Source organism: Schistocerca cancellata, chromosome 4, assembly GCF_023864275.1.
Source record: "Schistocerca cancellata isolate TAMUIC-IGC-003103 chromosome 4, iqSchCanc2.1, whole genome shotgun sequence".
In the NCBI taxonomy this organism is placed as follows: domain Eukaryota; kingdom Metazoa; phylum Arthropoda; class Insecta; order Orthoptera; family Acrididae; genus Schistocerca; species Schistocerca cancellata.
In genome coordinates, this window is record NC_064629.1 from 797,565,990 (window position 1) to 797,588,518 (window position 22,529).

Sequence of the window (22,529 nt, forward strand, 5' to 3'; positions counted from 1 at the left end):
AGGCCGTCTTTCGCTCACGCCCCAACATCGTGCAGCCCGCCTCCAGTGGTGTCGCGACAGGCGTGAATGGAGGGACGAATGGAGACGTGTCGTCTTCAGCGATGAGAGTCGCTTCTGCCTTGGTGCCAATGATGGTCGTATGCGTGTTTGGCGCCGTGCAGGTGAGCGCCACAATCAGGACTGCATACGACCGAGGCACACAGGGCCAACACCCGGCATCATGGTGTGGGGAGCGATCTCCTACACTGGCCGTACACCACTGGTGATCGTCGAGGGGACACTGAATAGTGCACGGTACATCCAAACCGTCATCGAACCCATCGTTCTACCATTCCTAGACCGGCAAGGGAACTTGCTGTTCCAACAGGACAATGCACGTCCGCATGTATTCCGTGCCACCCAACGTGCTCTAGAAGGTGTAAGTCAACTACCCTGGCCAGCAAGATCTCCGGATCTGTCCCCCATTGAGCATGTTTGGGACTGGATGAAGCGTCGTCTCACGCGGTCTGCACGTCCAGCACGAACGCTGGTCCAACTGAGGCGCCAGGTGGAAATGGCATGGCAAGCCGTTCCACAGGACTACATCCAGCATCTCTACGATCGTCTCCATGGGAGAATAGCAGCCTGCATTGCTGCGAAAGGTGGATATACACTGTACTAGTGCCGACATTGTGCATGCTCTGTTGCCTGTGTCTATGTGCCTGTGGTTCTGTCAGTGTGATCATGTGATGTATCTGACCCCAGGAATGTGTCAATAAAGTTTCCCCTTCCTGGGACAATGAATTCACGGTGTTCTTATTTCAATTTCCAGGAGTGTAGTTCAGAGACCATCTCATGTGTCACAGTTGCAAAACAACCAGTCAGTACAAGTTTCACAGAAATATGATATATGCACTACAACACAAACACAAATCAAAGAGCAAAACTGGTGCCAGGATTTGAACTTGACCGGAAATAGGACGTAATGCCAAAAATTCCTTACAACATGCTCAGAGTGAAGGCAGATGTTGAAATATTGTGTGCAAAAATGGAGTCAACAACTTGGCTGAATATTGGAAACATTATCTATAAGTTAGTTAAATGGAAGACAAGAACATTTTCTGGGAAGCAAAAATTTTGTGAGGGCAAAAAAAGTGGAAAGTGGTATGGAAGTTTTACTGACTACAAAAGTATTATTCACTACAAATTCATTGGAGAGGGCTAGGCTATGAGTAACGAACTTCATATAGACATCATTTACCACCTATAACATGCCCTGAAACAAAAAAAGCCAGAAAAAACAGCAAGAAACAATTGGATTTTGCATGAGAATAACACTTTGAATGGCAGTTATTACTGGCTAAAAATTTTCTCACCAAGGCTTGTTACCACTCAGCTCATCTGATTTTACACCTCCAAATTTTTATTTATTAGTATAGCTAAAAAATGAAATGGAAGGGACATCAATTTACAAATTCTGAGGAATGGAGAACACGATGTGTTTGCTGAAAGCAGCTAATGATAAGGGGTTTCAGTGGTGTTTTGAACAATCCGAACACTTGAGTAAGCCTGCAAATACAGGAAAGAAGTAGTTAGAAAAAATATAGATTTAACCACATAAGTATATTGCTATGAGCTGTGGTGCATGCAGTGTGGTGTAGTGATCAGCATCACTGGCTGATGTGCTGCATGTTACAAGTTCAAACCCAACCACCAGCAATTATTTGTTACTTACCATTCATCATTTTTGGCAATCTTTTGAATTATCTTATGTTTTTATATTCTGGAATATTCAATGTTTGTATAAATAACAGCAATCTAGAATATTTCATGTTTGTATAAATAGCTCCACTCTCCGTGTACGGGTAAATTCTGTTCCGACTGTATGTTTGTGTAAGTAATCAATATGTTTTCTGTACTAATTGCAGGACTCCATTGATAATGCTGCCTTTTGATTTGGACTTGATGTGTTTTAGGCCACATTTACAGTGGAACCAACAACAGACATCAGACGCCCTCACCATAAGTCACCCGATAACATCCGCCAACAATGCATCCGATCTCCTTCGGCAGATTTTGGTGAGGGGTGAGGTGGTGTGAGAGGAGATGAGAGGGGTGAGGGGAGGTTAGGTTAGGTTAGGTTAAATTAGACTCTATTCTACATATAAAGTAGATTAGATTTTAATCTCCTAGGGTGGGATGGATATGACGATGACATTGTGCTTGAAGGTGAGTGTTGTATTGTGACTTTCACCATTAAAAAGATGCCAACTGCATGTGAGTGAGCTACACCTACCTTAAAAAGAAATTTGCTATGAGTACTGTACACTCTTTCCTCAGTTACTGGAATAACCAGAACATATGAGACAAAGAGAAACGTTTTATTATACATGCAGTCTCGAGATGACTCACGAGGACAACTGAAAAGCACGATTACACACACTCTGCACAACTTCAAATAAATTCAGCAAGACAGACATACGCTAAGTCAATTACTCTTCAATGACTGTCATTCAGCATAATTTTGAAGGACAAACATAAATTTTAGAACAAGATACTCTGAACATCTAAAGTACTGAAAAGTGGAAAAACAAACTCCACATTTGCAAACCACCTCATATAACAGAATCACCACCCTGCTAACATAACAATGCCAGTAAGTAGTAGTAGTAGTAGTAGTAGTAGTAGTAGTAGTAGTAGTAATAATAATAATATTATTATTATTATTATTATTATTATTATTATTATTATTCATTCATTCATTCATTTCATTGTTGCCCTTATGGACAGTGTTTGAACTCGAAAATCACATGATGACACAATTTTCACTTCTTTCCTTTCTTCCTCTTCTCTTCCCAAAATCTCTTCATCCTTTGGCTGTGCTCCTGTTTCCTTTGCTCTGTCCATAATGTTCCTGTCTTCTTTCTCTCCTTTACAATAAATTTTGCACTCCTAACTTTGTTTCTGAAGTATTTCCTGTCTCCTATCATTTGCCTGTTGATCCCTATCTGCCTTAAGTCTTCGTCTATTTCATGATACCAATTTGTTTTCTTGCTTGAGCTGTTTACTACATCAAAAATTTTCTTTGTAAGTCGGTTGTTGTCCATTCTCTGTATGTGCCCATAGAAAGTTAATCTGCGTTTTCTGATCGCGTCTGTTAGTCTGTCAGTGTGCTGGTACAGCTCTTTGGTAGGTCGCTTCATCCATATGCCATCTCTGTGAATTGGTCCAAATATTTTTCTGAGAATTTTGCGTTCTATTTTTTCTGTGTCTATGATGCCTGATGCTCCAATTGTGGTTGTTTCTGACGCGTACAATGCTTCTGGTAATACAACTGTTTTGTAGTGCCTAAGTTTGGCCTGCCTCGATATGCTTTTCTTATTATAATGTGACCATGTGAGTTTGTATGCCTTCTGGAGTTTCTTCGTTCGTTCCATGTTAGCCGCCTTGTTTGATCCTCCCATTTGTATGTACTCCCCTAAATACTTAAATTTTTCGACTCTTTCTACGGATCCATATACAGTATGCATGGTGTGTACATTGTTGGTCTGTCGTTCCATATATTGTGTCTTCTCGTAAGATACCTGCAGACCTGTTTTGGCAGCTATTTCATGCAAGCATTCCAGTGCTTCCTTTGCCTCCTGTGTATTATTGCTGAGTATGGCTATATCATCTGCAAATGCCAGACATTTTATGATTGTTTTGGTTTCACGTGTTCTTCCCAGCTGTATTCCTTTAACTTGTTCCTCCCACTGCTTGATAATTTTGTCTAACACCATGTTGAACAGGATTGGTGAGAGCCCGTCTCCTTGTCGGACACCTGTGTGTATGTGGAAGGGTTCCGAAATTTCTCCCATGAACTTAATCTTGGAGGTAGTGTCTGTAAGCGTCTGTTGTATAAGTGCCCTGGTTATTATTATTATTATTATTATTATTATTATTATTATTATTATTATTATTATTTCTATTCTTCTCAGACCTTAGGTCTGGTTAAAAATGGACGCGGACCTTCATCAAGCGTGACTTCCTTTTAAATGTACGGTATATGTTATATTGCATTTAGGAACTTTCGGGTGATTGAACATGTATCAATAATTACGGATTTCTGTAGTTGTATATATAAGTTTGGATGTAGCTGTATTGCGTTGATGTACTGGTGGATATTGTGTGGTATGACTCCTGTAGTTGATAGTATAATTGGTATAATGTCAACTTTATCCTGATGCCACATGTCCTTGACTTCCTCAGCCAGTTGGATGTATTTCTCAATTTTTTCTCCTGTTTTCTTCTGTATATTTGTTGTATTGGGTATGGATATTTCGATTAGTTGTGTTAATTTCTTCTTTTTATTGGTGAGTATGATGTCAGGTTTGTTATGTGGTGTTGTTTTATCTGTTATAATGCTTCTGTTCCAGTATAATTTGTATTCATCATTCTCCAGTACATTTTGTGGTGCATTCTTGTATGCACTTATTATTATTATTATCTTTGACTTTTTTTTCTCAGACTTAAGTCTGGTTAAAAATGGAACGTGACGCGGACCTCGGTCAAGCGTGACTTCCTTGTAACTGTATGGTATATGTTATATTGCATTTAGGAACTTTCGGGTAATTGAACATGTATCAATAATTACAGATTTTTGTAGTTGTATATATATGTTTGGTTGTAGCTGTATTGCATTGATGTACTGGTGAATATTGTGAGGTATGACTCCTGTAGTTGATAGTATAATTGGGATAATGTCGACTTTATCCTGATGCCACATGTCCTTGACTTCCTCAGCCAGTTGGATGTATTTTTCAATTTTTTCTCCTGTTTTCTTCTGTATATTTGTTGTGTTGGGTATGGATATTTCAATTAGTTGTGTTAATTTCTTCTTTTTATTGGTGAGTATGATGTCAGGTTTGTTATGTGGTGTTGTTTTATCTGTTATAATCGTTCTGTTCCAGTATAATTTGTATTCATCATTCTCCAGTACATTTTGTGGTGTGTACTTGTATGTGGGAACGTGTTGTTTTATTAGTTTATGTTTTATGGCAAGTTGTTGATGTATTATTTTTGCTACATTGTCATGTCTTCTGGGGTATTCTGTATTTGCTAGTATTGTACATCCGCTTGTGATGTGATCTACTGTTTCTATTTGTTGTTTGCAAAGTCTGCATTTATCTGTTGTGGTATTGGGATCTTTAATAATATGCTTGCTGTAATATCTGGTGTTTATTGTTTGATCCTGTATTGCAATCATGAATCCTTCCGTCTCACTGTATATATTGCCTTTTCTTAGCCATGTGTTGGATGCGTCTTGATCTATGTGTGGCTGTGTTAGATGATACGGGTGCTTGCCATGTAGTGTTTTCTTTTTCCAATTTACTTTCTTTGTATCTGTTGATGTTATGTGATCTAAAGGGTTGTAGAAGTGGTTATGAAATTGCAATGGTGTAGCTGATGTATTTATATGAGTGATTGCTTTGTGTATTTTGCTAGTTTCTGCTCGTTCTAGAAAGAATTTTCTTAAATTGTCTACCTGTCCATAATGTAGGTTTTTTATATCTATAAATCCCCTTCCACCTTCCTTTCTGCTTAATGTGAATCTTTCTGTTGCTGAATGTATGTGATGTATTCTATATTTGTGGCATTGTGATCGTGTAAGTGTATTGAGTGCTTCTAGGTCTGTGTCACTCCATTTCACTACTCCAAATGAGTAGGTCAATACTGGTATAGCATAAGTATTTATAGCTTTTGTCTTGTTTCTTGCTGTCAATTCTGTTTTCAGTATTTTTGTTAGTCTTTGTCTATATTTTTCTTTTAGTTCTTCTTTAATATTTGTATTACCTATTCCTATTTTTTGTCTGTATCCTAGGTATTTATAGGCATCTGTTTTTTCCATCGCTTCTATGCAGTCGCTGTGGTTATCCAATATGTAATCTTCTTGTTTAGTGTGTTTGCCCTTGACTATGCTATTTTTCTTACATTTGTCTGTTCCAAAAGCCATATTTATATCATTGCTGAATACTTCTGTTATCTTTAGTAATTGGTTGAGTTGTTGATTTGTTGCTGCCAGTAGTTTTAGATCATCCATGTATAGCAAATGTGTGATTTTGTGTGGGTATGTTCCAGTAATATTGTATCCATAATTTGTATTATTTAGTATGTTGGATAGTGGGTTCAGAGCAAGACAGAACCAGAAAGGACTTAATGAGTCTCCTTGGTATATTCCACGCTTAATCTGTATTGGCTGTGATGTGATGTTATCTGAATTTGTTTGGATATTAAGCGTGGTTTTCCAGTTTTTCATTACTGTGTTTAGAAACTGTATCAATTTAGAATCTACTTTGTATATTTCCAAAATCTGTAGTAACCATGAGTGGGGTACACTATCAAAGGCTTTTTGGTAATCAATGTATGCGTAGTGTAGGGACCTTTGTTTAGTTTTAGCTTGATATGTCACCTCTGTATCTATTATCAGTTGCTCTTTACATCCTCGTGCTCCTTTGCAGCAGCCTTTTTGTTCTTCATTTATAATTTTGTTCTGTGTTGTATGTGTCATTAATTTCTGTGTGATGACTGAAGTTAATATTTTGTATATTGTTGGTAGGCATGTTATGGGGCGATATTTAGCTGGGTTTGCTGTGTCTGCTTGATCTTTAGGTTTCAGATAGGTTATTCCATGTGCAAGTGTATCAGGGAATGTGTATGGGTCTGCAATGTAACTGTTAAATAATTTAGTTAGATGTGAATGTGTTGAGGTGAACTTCTTTAGCCAGTAATTTGCTATTTTATCATTTCCAGGGGCTTTCCAATTGTGTGTAGAATTAATTGCTCGGGTGACTTCATGTTGCAAAATTATCACTTCAGGCATTTGTGGTATCATCTTGTATGTGTCTGTTTCTGCTTGTATCCACCGTGCATGCCTGTTATGTTGTACCGGGTTTGACCATATGCTGCTCCAGAAGTGTTCCATGTCTGTTATGTTTGGTGGATTGTCTATTTTAATGTGTGTGTTATCCATTGTTTGGTAAAATCTCTTTTGGTTTGTGTTGAATGTTTGGTTTTGTTTCCTTCTATTTTCACTTTTTTTGTATCTTCTAAGTCGTTTGGCCAATGCTTGCAATTTCTGCTTTTTTTCATCTAATTGCTCTATTGCTTCTTGTTGTGAGATTTTACCTAACCTTTTTCGTTTTTTGTCTGATATTTCATTTCTTATAAATTGTGTTAACTGTCCGATGTCTCTTCTCAGTTTTTCTATTCTGATCTGTAACCTGTGTTGCCATGCTGGTTTTGTGGGTTTCTTCTGTGTGTTGGTTTGTTCTGATCTCTGCCTAGTGTGTATATTTAGTGTAGTGAGTGCTCCTATATAAACCAGTAGTTGTAACTCTTCCATAGTTGTGTTTTCATTTATTTTGTTGTGTATGATTGTGTTGATAGTTTTTATTGTTGTTTCGACTTGTGGGTTATTTGGCGGTCTATGCAAGAATGGTCTAATGTCTGTATTTGTGTCTTTGTATTCTATATATGTCAGCTGAAATTTCTCTTCTATATCTAACACGTGTCTCTCTTCGTGTTCTATTTGTGCTTGTTCTGGTGGCTGTCTTAAGATTTCGTTTTCCTCTGATTGTTTAATTGATGCGTGTTGGTCTTTGTTTGTTTGCTCTGGGATGTTTGAGTCCATTACTGTGTTTTCTTCCTCTTCTGATTGCACATTATTTTGTTCCAGTATTTGTTGTACTTGTTGTTTGATGTTTTCTAATTCTGACTGGGGTATCCTGTTATTTTTGATTATTACACGGATCTGATCAGCTAGTCGTTGTTCTGTTAAAAATTTTAATTCCGGGTATCTGGTAATAAATGTTGTGTATACTTGTGATCTGTATCCAGTTGTGTTGGTTCCTAGGTTTGTTGCTTGGTAATAACAGAACATGAGGTGTCGATTAACTTCATCTGACCATCTCATCCTCTGTCTTTGTTTTCCTTCTAGGGTGGTTGCAGGAAGCATATCCTGCAAAACACCTCTATTCGGATTTAAATCCTTTTCCAGTTGGCTAGCAGTGTCGTTACCATTGTGGGCGGGCATAGGGTTCAAGCGTCGTCCCCGACCATGACGGCACTTGTCCGAGGCTTCTTTAGTTCTGTCCTGAACCAAGTAATCACACTAAAAGGGGGGTTAGCCCTATTAGTGGTTTGTTCTTTTCGTCGCCTTATTATTATTATTATTATTATTATTATTATTATTCATAGGCAGGTAATGCCCACTTACTACAATCCAAAAATATCCACAACAGTAACTTTAAGCATAAGATACACCACCTTTCTCATGTCAAATTATTCTTTTTGAGGCTGTAAGTTACATCTAAAATTTCTGATAAAAGATTTTGGCTACTTGTGATTTCCAATAAATCTGTGATATCAATTCATAGATTCCAAGCTCTATCCCGATTATGATATTTTTCATTTTCAGGAGTCCACAAACTCCTCCTTTCTTTAACTAAACTTACCGGTTTCTCACAGTCCATATTTTGTTTGTGAGAGTGTTGGCCAATTCTACTGAAGAAAACAAACTGATCTGAATTTCACCAATTGTCTTCCAAAGTCTGTGCATTTCAAGAATAAGATTGGCTGCATTGTGACCACACATGCACTGGCATAGTGATTTGAAATGCTCGGCCATCTTCACTCGATCTTGGTTATCACTGGAATCCATCAAAGCTGGTGCCACTGCAATCGCAGCCTTTGACATGACAGCATTAAACACTTTGCTCTGAAACAATTCTGGAAACTTATTTATTGCATCTCATATGTTACATGTCTTTTTCTCTACCCCCTGACAAGGACTTAAGATTTCCAAAATACTACACCTTTTCGTGGTCACTATTACAAAGCTCTGATTACCAGAAGGTTACATGTTTTGTTGTGTAACTTCTACTAGATGATACATTGCATTAGGTGATTATGAAATAACCTTTCAAGTTGGTAGTTTCTGACACTGTGCCTAGCCTACTGGTAATAGTTTACGTGGTAAACTGATACAGGGATGCAGCATGAATTTCTCTAGTGCAGGAATTATTTGTCAAAAATAAATGAAATTTTAGTTATTGTTAACAATAGATGTCTACCATGTTTAAAACATACGTGAGCATTTTAAATAAATTTTCAGTGTGGTTTAGACTGTTCCTGTGTGTTTTCAGCACTTCTGTTAAGAGTCAGTACCCGAAACTTACATCTATATCATCCTTTGCTTTTTCAGTGGCTTCACAAACTACAAACACACTGTCTACTGAAATATTCAGTAGCCTTCTAAATACCTTCATATATCACTTTATATATTTTTTCTTTCCACATGGACAGTACATAGTTCATGATTTCTGCAGGCTCACTCACTTCCCAACAAACAGATCTGAACAGAGGGTCAATACATACGTCTCTACACTGGATGAAGTTGTGCTGCCCATCATCAATGGAAGGTAGAGAAATACAGTTTTACCTGCAAAACTGTAATGGGTAACTACCTTGGTCAGATTACCATCAGTGCAGACTCTCACAGCCCGAAATTACGTACTCACATTCTCAGCATGTGCATGTCACTGACACAAGACAATAAGACATAGGACGTTGGAAACTGTCCATCTCTCATGTCTTCTGCTCCTATTTATAACCAAATTTTTTCCTGATTTTTCATTTTATCTTTAATACAGTTACACACAAAATATATAACAAATACATAAATATTTCAAATTACTATTTAGGCACAGTTCCATTTAAATTTACTATTCATATGATTAATTTGGATTTACTGATTTCAGTAAGATATAGTTTTCATTGGAACATAATTAATTAAAATTTATGGCTAACTGAAAGTTTTACTACAGTACATAATGGAAAAAAATTGCGAGCTAATAAGCATATTTGGATAAAATGACATATACCATTATAAAGATTTCCATTCCAACTTTAAAGTAACACATTTTATTTTGCATGGAACTAATTAACCTCCAAGATAATTAACAATTAAGTTGCTAAGGAGCTACATCTTTCATGCCATATTTTGCTTACATGTCTGCTAGATTCTGAACTTTGACACTGCACTTTTGTTGCTCTAATTTTTTTTTCCCCAAATCAGATGACACCAATCACTAATTACTTAGGCTATCCATTAAGATTTTGGATAATTTAGCATAATGTAAAATTATTTTCAAGATGGATGTCATACTCTAATTAGGGTACTCCCAACATGCAAGCATAAGATGGTTCTATATACTTTTATAATTTATTACTCTTCAACATTTTTCATAAAATCCATTCAAAGTAGCAAGGTCTAACCAAGAAGGTTTTCAAAATGTTATGTAATTTCTGAGATTAAGAAAAATTTATATGGCACTCTTTAAATAGCCCACTCCACCCAAAATCACCAGTCTGCAACTGGCAAGCAATCATGCAGCATCTTTATATCAGATTGATTAAAGAATCTGTGAGAGATTAGCAACCACTTAACCCACTTAACATCTTTGTTTTACTCACTTGTAAAGATCTGTGATCATCAAATAACCATATAACATCTGTGTATCTTAAAATCTCAGGTGCAGTAGTAAACACGCAATATCTAAATGTGACTGTTTCAGAAACATACATACTGGATATTTTCTACATGACAATAATGTGTGCACTGCGTCTGTTGTGTGGTATTGCCACTTCGTCAAGTTATCACTATGATTATCACTGAATACTTTGTTACTGCATTAAAATGGAATTATTAAATAGTAGACAAGATTACAAAAGAATAATTGTGATTCTCTTTACAAGCAAAAAAAGTGTACTGTACAACTGGAACTGGCCATCAAAATCTTCAAAATGCAAATAAAGCAGAAAAGAACCACTTAACTTCAATTTTTGTGAGTTGTGAATCATTTGGCACTAAAGTCAGTTTTCAGGACATTATTTCAAAGACTTCAAGATAACGAGACTTCAAGACATGTTGAACCAAGAGCAGAACAGGTGGGGGGAATGTCACAACTAACAGAGTAAAGCAGATTATATTGTATAATAACAGTATACAGCGTGTCCCACTCAAACCTCCCTGATTTCACACACACACACACACACACACACACACACACACACACACACACACACACACACACAGAGAGAGAGAGAGAGAGAGAGAGAGAGAGAGAGAGAGAGAGAGAGAGAGAGAGTAGATACGACAATGAAAAAGGGGCACCACATTGTAGAGCATCTCAAAGAATTTATTTATTTATCATCAATACACCTCTACATGTGAACCATTAGTAGTATGAAGAATATTGAGTCTATATTCAATTTCTTGGAAAGTTCGTTGTAACATTTCCTCTGTCATTGTTGCAATCGCATTATGAGTTGATGTCACAATGTAGGAATATCGTCAACTTTGGTCACATACACGCACTCCTTCATGAATCCCCACATGAAGAAATCAAGCGGCGTAATGTTAGGTGAACGTGTGACCAGGCAATGGGTCCTCCATGCGATTGGGTAATTTCCTATCCAGGAATTTGTGAACAGCCACTGACCAATGCGGCAGAGCTCCACCTTGTTGAAAAATGATGTTGGGTTGCAAGACTTGTATCTGAGGGTAAACAAACTGCTCCAACATTCACTGCTTTTTCCACAAAGTACAACAGTCCAGCAATCCTGTCATGCATTAGCCCACACCAAATATTTAGTTTAAGGCTATCACAAACATGTTCAATGACAAGGTGCGGATTTTGCGAACCGTAAATCCAACCATTATGCCTGTTAACCCTTCCTGATCTCATCTGAGAATAAACACCTTTCCAGGAAGCTGGCATCCATATCAATATGCTGCAGCATATCCGCAGCAAATTGTTGCCAGCGCTGTTTGTCGTTTGGTGTCAGATGTTGCAAAATTTGCACTTCGTAAGCACACGTACAAAGGCGCTGGTGAACTACAAGATGCAATGTTGATCAAGATACATCAAGTTGCCTAGATGATTGACGAATTGACTTACGTGAGCTTCTGAGAAATGTTTGTCTGATGTCCTCCACTGTCTCTGGAAAACTCTGTAGCATGCACCACCAGAATGTTTCAGAACACTTCCTGTTGCCAGGAACTTCCTATACCATTCCTTAATTGTTTTCACATCAGGTGGATCACATTCATACACACAACAATAATTTCTTTGCACAGTAATCGGCGATTTTGTTTCTGCAAACCGCACTACTGCTTGGCACTTCTGATGTGGAAATATAAATTCTTTGAGATGCTCTACAATGTGGTGCATTTTTTATTGTCATATCTACTGTGGTTTTTCTCTCCTGGGTCCTTGAAATCAAGGAAGTTTGAGTGGAACCCCTGTATAATGTTAGGCTAGTCTACAGTAGCTTACTTCCCTCACTGAGGAAATGGACACATTCAGAGCACTGCATTATGCTTCCTTACAGAGACCTATGACAGTGTGTCCATTATAAATGGGTAATACAGTCTAACAAATAATGGTTGCACTGTTGAGCGAAATAGAAACATGAAAATGGTGCAAAAGGTGTGATCAGCATTTCATTACAGAACTATTTATTGAGTTATCAGTTATGGAGGAGATACATCACAAATTGCATCCAGTAAATTGTAATTTTTGGACAAAGTCTGGCATTATGAAACAAAAAAAAACAAGACTTTTATTTCAATAACTGATGTTGGCAGCTTTAACTGTCTGGTAGTGCTGTGGGACCACATGAACCAGGTCTCCTCCTCATAGAATGATTCACTACATACTTCACAGACTGATAAAACGCTATAAACTACTGTGAAAGGCATGTCAGACATCTCATGCATTACACAAGGGCTGTATCAAACTAAAACTTTTTCTCAGAAAGACCTTAATATACTGATAAAACAATGGAGACTTCAGGACGGAATATCAACAGCACGAGGAAAAGGATCGATTGTTACTCGCCACAAAGATGACACAGTGAGTTGCAGACAGGCACAACGAAAGAACTGTTACACATTTAGTTTTCAGCCAAAGTCTTCTTCAGAAAAGGAATCACATACACACATTCATTCAAATCAGCAAGCACACCTCACGCACACATGACTGCCATCTCCAGCAGTTCAGACTGAGAGAGTAATAATATCCAACAATCCAAGATATCCAAGTAGCCTATGGATGAATACAGTAATTATTCTATACCTCAAAAATATGTTAAATAAATATCCAAATAGTGGCCACAATATACTGATCATGGTAAAATGAAAAAATAACATTTGCATTTCAGAACTTCCTACCTGAAGCTTCTACAATCTTCAAAATACACCACATTACACAGCAATAATCTGACTACTATGGTAATGAATGAGGTGTTTTTTTTTCTTTTTTTTTTTCTTGAAATGAAAATTCAAAAAATAATTTCATACTCAGTTGCTACCTACAATTTCACAGCAATAAGAACTCCAGGCACAAGAAGTGATGAACCATTTAAAGTATGCATTTTTCCAACCATCCGCAATCCAAGTGAAAACAATGCCACAGCAGTAAATGCAGAACCCAATACCTGTCAAACAATAACAGAAATCAGTATGAAAGCATAGCAAAAAAGGTAAATTATAGCTTTCAACTAGAAAATATGAACACACTGACTTTGTGTCACAGGCTTTCTCCCATTGAAGATCCCAAAAGTACACAGCAGTAGCTACTAACTTGATACTTCATCAGGAGACTTAATGCCTTATAGTTAAGTATTTCGTTTACCCAGTAATTCAGTGAACAAGCAATACCTATGTGGGCTACTAGCCTTCAACCCTTTTCTTGTGCAAAATGCCTGATAGTTTGACTGGCATGGATGGGTTTCATTTATGCACGTGTATGTACATGCGTGTGTGTGTGTACACATCTCTCTCCGCTGCTCAGTGCGTATTCTACAGAAGTTATCTAGTCACACATACATACTTATATTTTATCCCAGGCTTTTCACCACCACCAACCATATTTGACATGCCTCCCCAGACGTTTCCAGGCATTATGGTCTTCAGTTATACCCATCTATGTTGCTTCTGAATCTTTTCTAATGTCATCTGTCTTCTATTACACTGTCATCGTATAATTTTCTTATGTCTTGGAATCAAGAAGAGCACTTTGTTAGTCATGTACCATCATTTTGCGTAACTGTATGTCCCACTCATGCCCTTTTCATTGAAATTAGTCATAATTATGAATTCCACTCACATATTTGGGACATGACACATTTGTGTCCTTGAATGTCTCCTGCCATTGTCCCCTACATGAATATCTAGACTTCTCACAACTCTCAGTTGTTGAATTGTTTTCACATTACAGTTCCATATCTCACTGCCAGAACTCAAAATCGGTAATTCATACTGATTGTCAGCTTTCCTTTTCAGACACATCACAAGCTTCATTTTGAGTACTAATAATTTACCAAAAGCATACAAAGTCATTTTTATTCTTCTGTTCATTTCTTTTGATGTCCATCCACACATCTCGAATTACCATAAGTAAAGAAATTTGTCAACTGGTTCTATGACTTCATTGTTTACTTGCATAACTTTCTTTTCATTGTGTTCACATTATATTACTGTAATGCTCCTATAGTTGACTATCAGGCTTACTTTAAAACTGGCTGCATTAAGTCCTTCCATTTATTGTTGAAGTTTATCCGAACTTGGGGCAAATAGTACAATGTCATCACTAAAATGAAAGTGGTTCAGATACGTTCCATTAACATGTATTTTTCTTCACTCTCCCATTTCAAGGATCAGGAAACTACCTCTAGGACCACAGAGATTAGTTTTGGTATACAAAGTCTCCCCGACTGTGTCCTCTTCCAATTCCGAATTTCTTACACTCCTGATAAAGTCTAATGGATGTGCTATCATGGCCGCACAAATGAAGTATATTAACGTAAGTTGAATAAATATCCTGATCCTGGAGGGCTGTTAGTGCAGATTTAATTGAAACTGAAGCTAAAGCTTTCTCAAATTCTTCGAAACCACAACAAAGCAGTAATTCATATTCTTGACTCCAAAGCCAGCGTGTTCCTTGCCTCTTGTGATCAAAAATTTATGTAGGCAGTAGAACAATAGTAACTGTGGCTTTCATCACAGACCTCTTTCTTTAGAAGTTACTAGTACACACTTTAGAATGACTGTTTACAGAATGAATACAACACAGTATTTGAGTTGTACTGGTCATGTCAAAGATAAAGTGAAAATGCCACCTTAATTAATATTTTGAGTGGTTAAGCCATTCCAAAAGCTACTAGAAAAAAAGACAGATTCTACACGCTAAATTTTCACACATTTTAATTCAATCTGGTCCAAAATACCACATGAACTGTTGGAATGTAAAAGAATGAATTTGACATAGCTACCAATTATTATTCCATGATTTTGGAAGATTACAATGTTTATTATTTGTTATGCTGCTGTACTTGTTAACATTTAACAGTCTTTCTCAATGTTCACCTGATTTCATGAACAACAAGCATTAGAGTTTCACAAAATTTTCATACAGAATCTAACTGCCGAAATTACAAATCTCATGACAAACTTAAATAAATTCTAGATAACGGAAAACCAGACACAAAGCAGGGAATAAATGCATTGGGAGGAGGGGGGATGGACACAAGCAACAATGGATTAACAAGAGATCACACTTGTGATAATGAAGTGAAGGCAATCAAGAGCTTGAAGAATGGGAACTAAACTTGAAATAAAACAGAGGATGGGGAGAAAAAGCATGTAAACCCCCCCTCCTCCTCCCACCACACACACACACACACACACACACACACACACACACACACACACACACACACACACAATTTTTATTAAAGATGCAATTATTACAGCAATTAATAATAATGTAGTATCTGATACCTTTAATAAGCCAGATATAATTGATGGCAAATGGTGATCAAATATCAAGTTGCCAATGATTCCAAAGATGGTCATAAACACAATGGGGTTGCACATAATGCTCCTTGCAACAGACAGAATCAAATATATTTTACTATGCTGCTGAAATAGTTCAGACGATGTTGTGCTATTGTGTCTTCCAATTTCCATTAAGATAAATCCTATAGGATTTAAAATTGCTAAGGATATGGGTGCCATCAAATACAGATAACTGGCATATTCAGGGTGTACATTCGAATACAGGGCTGCCACTGAAAAGATTAGAAATTAAAAATCAGCTAATGTACTTTTATAAGACGAAATTGAACTGGTGAATGGGCTATTCAAACAACAGTATCACAATCACCTTTACGAGGGTCACTCCAAAAGAAATGTACACTATTTTTTTTTTAAATCCATCTTTTATTCTACATGTTTGAAAGTTTTACAGTGTGTAGATATATCCCTTAGGAATAACATTTTCATTTCTCCACATAATTTCCATCCCTCTCAACTGCCTTACGCCACTTGGAACCAGCGCCTGTACACCCGCACGGTAAAATTCTGGACCAACCTGTTGGAGCCACTGTTTGGCAGTGAGCACAAGGGAGTCACCATCTTCAAAGCTTGTTCACGAATAGAGTATTTCAGTTTCCCAAAGAGATGATAGTCACATGGAGCCAGGTCAGGACTGTAAGGCAGGTGTTTCAGTGTTGTCCATCCGAGTTTTGTGATCACTTCCATGGTTTTTTAACTGACATGTGGCCATGCATTGTCATGCAACAGCAAAACATCCTGTTTTTGCCGATGTGGTCGAACACAACTCAGTCGAGCTTGAAGTTTCTTCGTGTCATCACATATGCATCAGACTTTATGGTGGTTCCACTTGGCATGATGTCCACAAGCAAGAGTCCTTTGGAATCGAAAAACACCGTAGCCATTACTTTTCCAGCAGAAGGTGTGGTTTTGAATTTTTTTTTCTTGGGTGAATGTGCATGATGCCACTCCATTGGTTGCCTCTTCGACTCTGGTGAAAAATGCTGGAGCCATGTTTCATCACCTGTCACAATTCTTCCAAGAAATTCATCCCCACCATTCTCGTACTGTTCCAAATGTTCGCTACATACCGTTTTCCTTGTTTCTTTGTGAGCCACTGTCAACATCCTGGGAACCCACCTAGCACAGACCTTTTTTAACGCCAACACTTTCAGTGTTCTGCAAACACTTCCTTCCCCTATCCCAACGTAGCGTGACAATTCGTTCACTGTGATGCGTCTGTCAGCAGTCACCAATTCGTCAATTCTCTGCACATTGTCTGTAGTGTGTGCAGTATGAGGCCTGCCGCTGCGAGGACAATCACGTAACCTGCTTGCCCACCGACTAACTGTACTGTGATCGACAGCAGCATCTCCATACATGTTTTTCAATCTCTTGTGGATGTTTCCCACTGTCTCGTTTTCACAGCACAGGAATTCTATGAGAGCACATTGCTTCTTACGAACGTCAAGTGTACCAGCCATCTTGAAGACATGCTGTGACGGCACCACTCGCAGGAACAGGTTGAACTAAGTTTGAAAACAAGTGGGAAGGATGTATCTACACACTGTAAAACTTTCACACATGCAGAATGAAAACTTTATTTTTACAAAAATAGTGTGCATTTCTTTTGGAGTGACCCTTGTATATATTTGACAATCATTACATTACTTAGGTGCATAATTACATTAGCTAACATATGTTCTGTAATTATGTCTGACATAATACGAAAAAAATTATATCATTAGTCTTAATTGATTAGATATGCAAAATATAGAGCTAAAATACACACTAAAATTCCCCTTATCTGAGTACTATTCTTAACATATTTTTGTTCAAAAAAATAAATCTATCATCATAGCTTTCAAACTGAAACATATAAATAAAAATGGCATGTGTAATCTTTTATAAATAGTGCGGTGCATCCATAAAAGCATAAAATCATGAAAAAGTGATAATATAATGATTAATGTATTTCTAGTGATTTAGAAATAGTATGTCCTTGGAAAACTTATCCATAATTACATGTTCACAATTAAGACATTCAAAACGTGACAGGCAGAATCTGGTATCTGATGAAACATAAGAATGCAAATGAGACCCAATTTGGATTGGAAATTCTGAAAGAGGGATGCAACTATTATCATAGTAATTATGAAATGCTACAAGGTTGCTCAGAATTATTCACTGTTTTTGTGAATTTCTTTATCGTTTCTTGTCATGACGTGTTTCGGGATTATTCCATCATCCAATGACCTGATAAGCAAGCAAAATTTCTTTTTACATATGGTAGATGTTACAAGAGTCATTACAATAAAACACTTGACTGAAACTTCCTGGCAGATTAAAACTGTGTGCCGGACCGAGACTCGGTAGAGCACTTGCCCGCGAGGAACTGGCGGAAGTAAAGCTGTGAGGGCGGGGCGTGAATCGTGCTTGGGGAGCTCAGTTGGTAGAGCACTTGCCCGCGAAAGGCAAAGGTCCCAAGTACGAGACTCGGTCCAGCACACAGTTTTAATCTGCCAGGAAGTTTCATATCAGTGCACACTCCGCTGCAGAGTGAAAATCTCATTCTGGAAACACTTGACTGTTGTTTTATTGTAATTACCATTAGAGACACTCGTAACATCTACCATATGTAAGAAAGAGATTTTGCTTACTTATTAGGTCATGAGATGATGGGATAATCCCAAAATGTGCCTTCACAAGAAACACTAAAGAAATTCACAAAAAAAACCAATGAATAATTCTGAGTAATGTCACAGCATTTTTGAAGTCTATTTCATAGTTACAATTGAGATCCTGATTCAATAAAGTTATGAAGAATGATATACATACATTTCATATTCAACATAATATGAGAGATGTCAGATATGAAGATTATCATTCAGCACCAAATCACGCATGAGGATCCTCCTTGTACTGAGAATCACACTTCAAAAAAATCTTTCTTGATGCTAAACCTATAGTTGAGCAGTTACCACCCTGTACAACTATAAAATCTTTGATACCTTTATAGAATGAGTCACATGCTGCTAATTATTCATGACAACACTACCTTGTTCATAATATTCTGTGAGGGCCACTATGCTTTTCTGGAAGAATTTTCATTTGTTATTCTCAGATGACCCCATTCTCTGAATTGTGTAAGATCTCTACTTCTTCAACATGTATAGAGATATAAATCAGTAGACAGTGTGACTTTTACTAAACCAATAGACTTTCATATCAATCTTCATACAGATATGAGGCTCACTGGCTATATGCAGCGGAAGTTGGAGGGGTTTGTGTCTTGTTTTAGAAGACACCATTTCTCACACAATACCCTTGCAAGAGCAATGGCTCGACAAGCTGAAATTTCTCTGGTTAAGAGTTGCTATCAATATTACTCCATGCATCAAAGAAATTTCATCAGCTTCCACTAAATTAGGATTCACCAAGTAGCACGGATCCAAATACCTACATGACATTGTATTCTCCTCCTCAACTCTACTTCAGTTGTTCTACTGCCTAGTAAACTTGTTGCTGATTCCTGCAAAAGCCTTTCTCAATTTCCACCTGAAATTTCTCCTAGCTACTGAACTTCTCTTTTCTTTTCTTGATCTACTGCTGCACTGGATCACCAAGCAAATGCAGACACTGTCCAAACATACAGCATCAACCAAATTATTATATTTTGTAACTTGGTTAAATCCTTTCCAGCTATTTCATCAGCTAATGAATATCACACTCTGAAAACACTGGATGCCTGATATTCAATCAGCTCACAGAGGTTTTCATATCCCTGCCTAATGATTAAACAGACCAAAGTTCAAATGGTTCTCCCTTTTAACTCTCCACAAACTAAATGTAACACAGGGCCGACCACAGCATGCCAGATTTCATGTGTGCAGCATGTGGAGGCCGTAGGCATGCTAAGGCCCAGTCTGTCACTCAGGTTTGCTTGGTCCTTCTCAGAAGTACCCAGAACAGCACAACATTTCATTTAACATTGCGATGCGGCATTTTTTGGTTGGCACAACTCTACTAGTTCAGCAGAACTATGGTGGCAGTGCTGTTTAATTTTTGCTATTTGTTCATGGTATGAAGGACATTCACAGGTCTAGTGACTGTTTGCACAAAAAGAGGCAGTCTAGTGATCTATTCTCATATTCTTTTAAAATGAATTGGAACAACACCGTAAGCAACGGCTACTGCTTATTTGCTATGAAATGATATTATAGTACCACGCAGAGAGAATTTAAACATTTAGATGACAATGAAAGAGCACAAAATTACAATGATCGACAGATGGGGTTCATTGTTCTGTACCACAAGAAGTACTTTGTGCAAAATTTGCAGGCATGGAGCATTTGAAGAAATTGGTGGTATGAATAGTAAAATTCCTCAAGTTTCACCCATTATTCCATCATCAGTTGCAACAGTTTTCAATAGAAATAAAAGAAGAGTATGGAAACTTCATATATTACTGCAAAGTACATTTATTAAGTCAACAGGTATGCCTGTAATGATTTTTTTATTTCAAACTCACTATTGTTGAATTTATAAAGGAAAAAGGAGTGCAGGAACAAAAAATTAAAATATCGGGAGTGGATTGCAGACTTCGCATTTTAAGTAGACTTGACCACATATTGCCCACAATAAAACACTGCAAGTTTTCTTCTTCCTGACTGGATAGGGACGCATTTAGAAAGAAAGTCATATGGTAGAATACAGTCCAGTTCCCTAAACTCACTGGCATTACAGAAAGTGTGAGGTTTGAAAATTCACTGTGACCTTGCAAGATTTAAAAGGACAATTCTATGAAGGTTTTGAGGACACTGTCAGTCTTACACTTGTTTTCGAGCTGTTTTCGAGACCATTTGTCATTTCAGGTGAAATCACCCTGTGCACATGCAGATGCAACTGACTGACCTGTGAGGTAATTTCAGTTGCAATGACAAATCTTTTCACGTTAAAACTCTCCAGGACGTCTACACTGCTTTCCTCAAGTAGATTTTCCAAGTCTCCAAAATGAGGTGGCAAGAGTGCTATAATATTTTGACCAACATATTTGTGTGAAAGACTGTTTTTCAGTTATGAAGCTAATAAATTACAATTATGTGGCAACTTGAGTGCAAAACCCTATTAAATTGTCTGTGTTTGTGTATACTGATAGTTGGTACCAGGTAAAAATTATAATATGTCTTCAGTGTGCCAAAAGTAATTCATTAATACTGAAAACTTGTTTTGTTTGTGATCTATGTTGTTGAAAAATGTGAAATATAAAAGCGACGGCACTGCCATTTAAATGTGGCACATTCGCTGTTTTCCCCTCTTCCCCCTCCTCATGCTCAGATGGCATGGTGTGGCAGCGGGGGGAAATGATAAGCATGGCTGTGCGCTCTGGCCTGTGCTCCAAAATCTTGGCCACCCCTGATGTAACATCCCAGAAAAATATGGAAGAAGACAGTGACATGGGTGGTTTGGAGGATGAGGTCTTAGAAATTTAGTTGATAAGAACAGCTGAAAAGCGTGCATACGAAATTTGAATTACAGACTGAGACAATCAGAATCACTAAAAGTGTCAGGTTTCTTCCCACACAATCTCTCTCTTCAGAACCTCAAAAATACATTTACAATAAGTTCACAAAAACTACTCATCACCTAATTCTGGTAGTACACTCTCAATGACACATTGTCACCCTCATGACTCATTGTTGCCGACCATTCATACAGTGAACAACAGTCAAAAATCTACATTTATAATTAAAATATTAGCTTTCACTAAAAATAAAACTTACCTATCGGATAGCCAATTGCAAAGTCATTACTCTGTGTACAAAAGATGGCGAAGAGCCCTGCCCGTGCAGGGTTCACAGGACGACTAATAAGTAATGTGATGATAACTACTAATAAAAATACAATGCTCTTTGCCACCAGTATTGACAATAAAAACGTCCAGTTCACCGTACGGAGGTCAAGCTCTGCTAAAGACAGAAATATAAGAGCTGGCAAAGAGAAAACTCTTACAAACGCATCCAACCCTTTAGTTTCTGCCTGGGATAGCAAATTCTGCCGTCCTGCAATATACCTGGAACAACAAGATATGAAACAGATACAGAACAAGACCAAACTAATTAAACAAAGGAAGCATTCAATGGAACATATACAACAATCAATTATCCACAGGTAGCAAAACATTTGGTATAAGGAGATTAACTGTCTTTGATTTGATGACTCTTCTTGAAGACTTGAAGGAGCTGCACTTTTTTCTACTCACTAGGAACTCTTTGTCCCTCAAGCAACCTACAGTAGATTGCTAATAGAAGAGGATCATGTACTTTCACATACTGTACATAGAACTATATAGGTATCCCATGTGGTCCAGTTTTGCTGTTCTGTGGTCACTTACTTCAATATCTGTCATTCTGAAAGTCATACTATGATTGAAAGAAGGGATTTCAACATGATCTTTCTCAGTGTAACAGTTTCATAAATAGGAATTGAGTATTTTGGTCTTTCTCTGTCATCCTGTGCTTCGGTGCCACTATGGTCACTGAGACTCTTGACATACGGCTTTAATCCATTTACTGATTTAACGTACAACTAAAACTTTTCAGGAATTTGATAG

The 22,529-nt window shown here is 37.5% G+C and overlaps 1 protein-coding gene across 1 annotated transcript in view; it reads right to left on the reverse strand.

Moving 5' to 3' along the window:
- Positions 1-22,529, reverse strand: part of LOC126184434 (integral membrane protein GPR155) — a 171,663-nt gene that overhangs the window by 75,404 nt on the left and 73,730 nt on the right. Inside the window, exons 3-5 of the mRNA XM_049926826.1 lie at positions 21,700-21,989; positions 15,863-16,152; positions 13,397-13,518 (exon numbers count right to left, since the gene is read on the reverse strand). Of these exons, the coding sequence (XP_049782783.1) occupies positions 13,397-13,518; positions 15,863-16,152; positions 21,700-21,989 (702 nt within the window). The remainder of the gene's footprint in view (positions 1-13,396; positions 13,519-15,862; positions 16,153-21,699; positions 21,990-22,529) is intronic.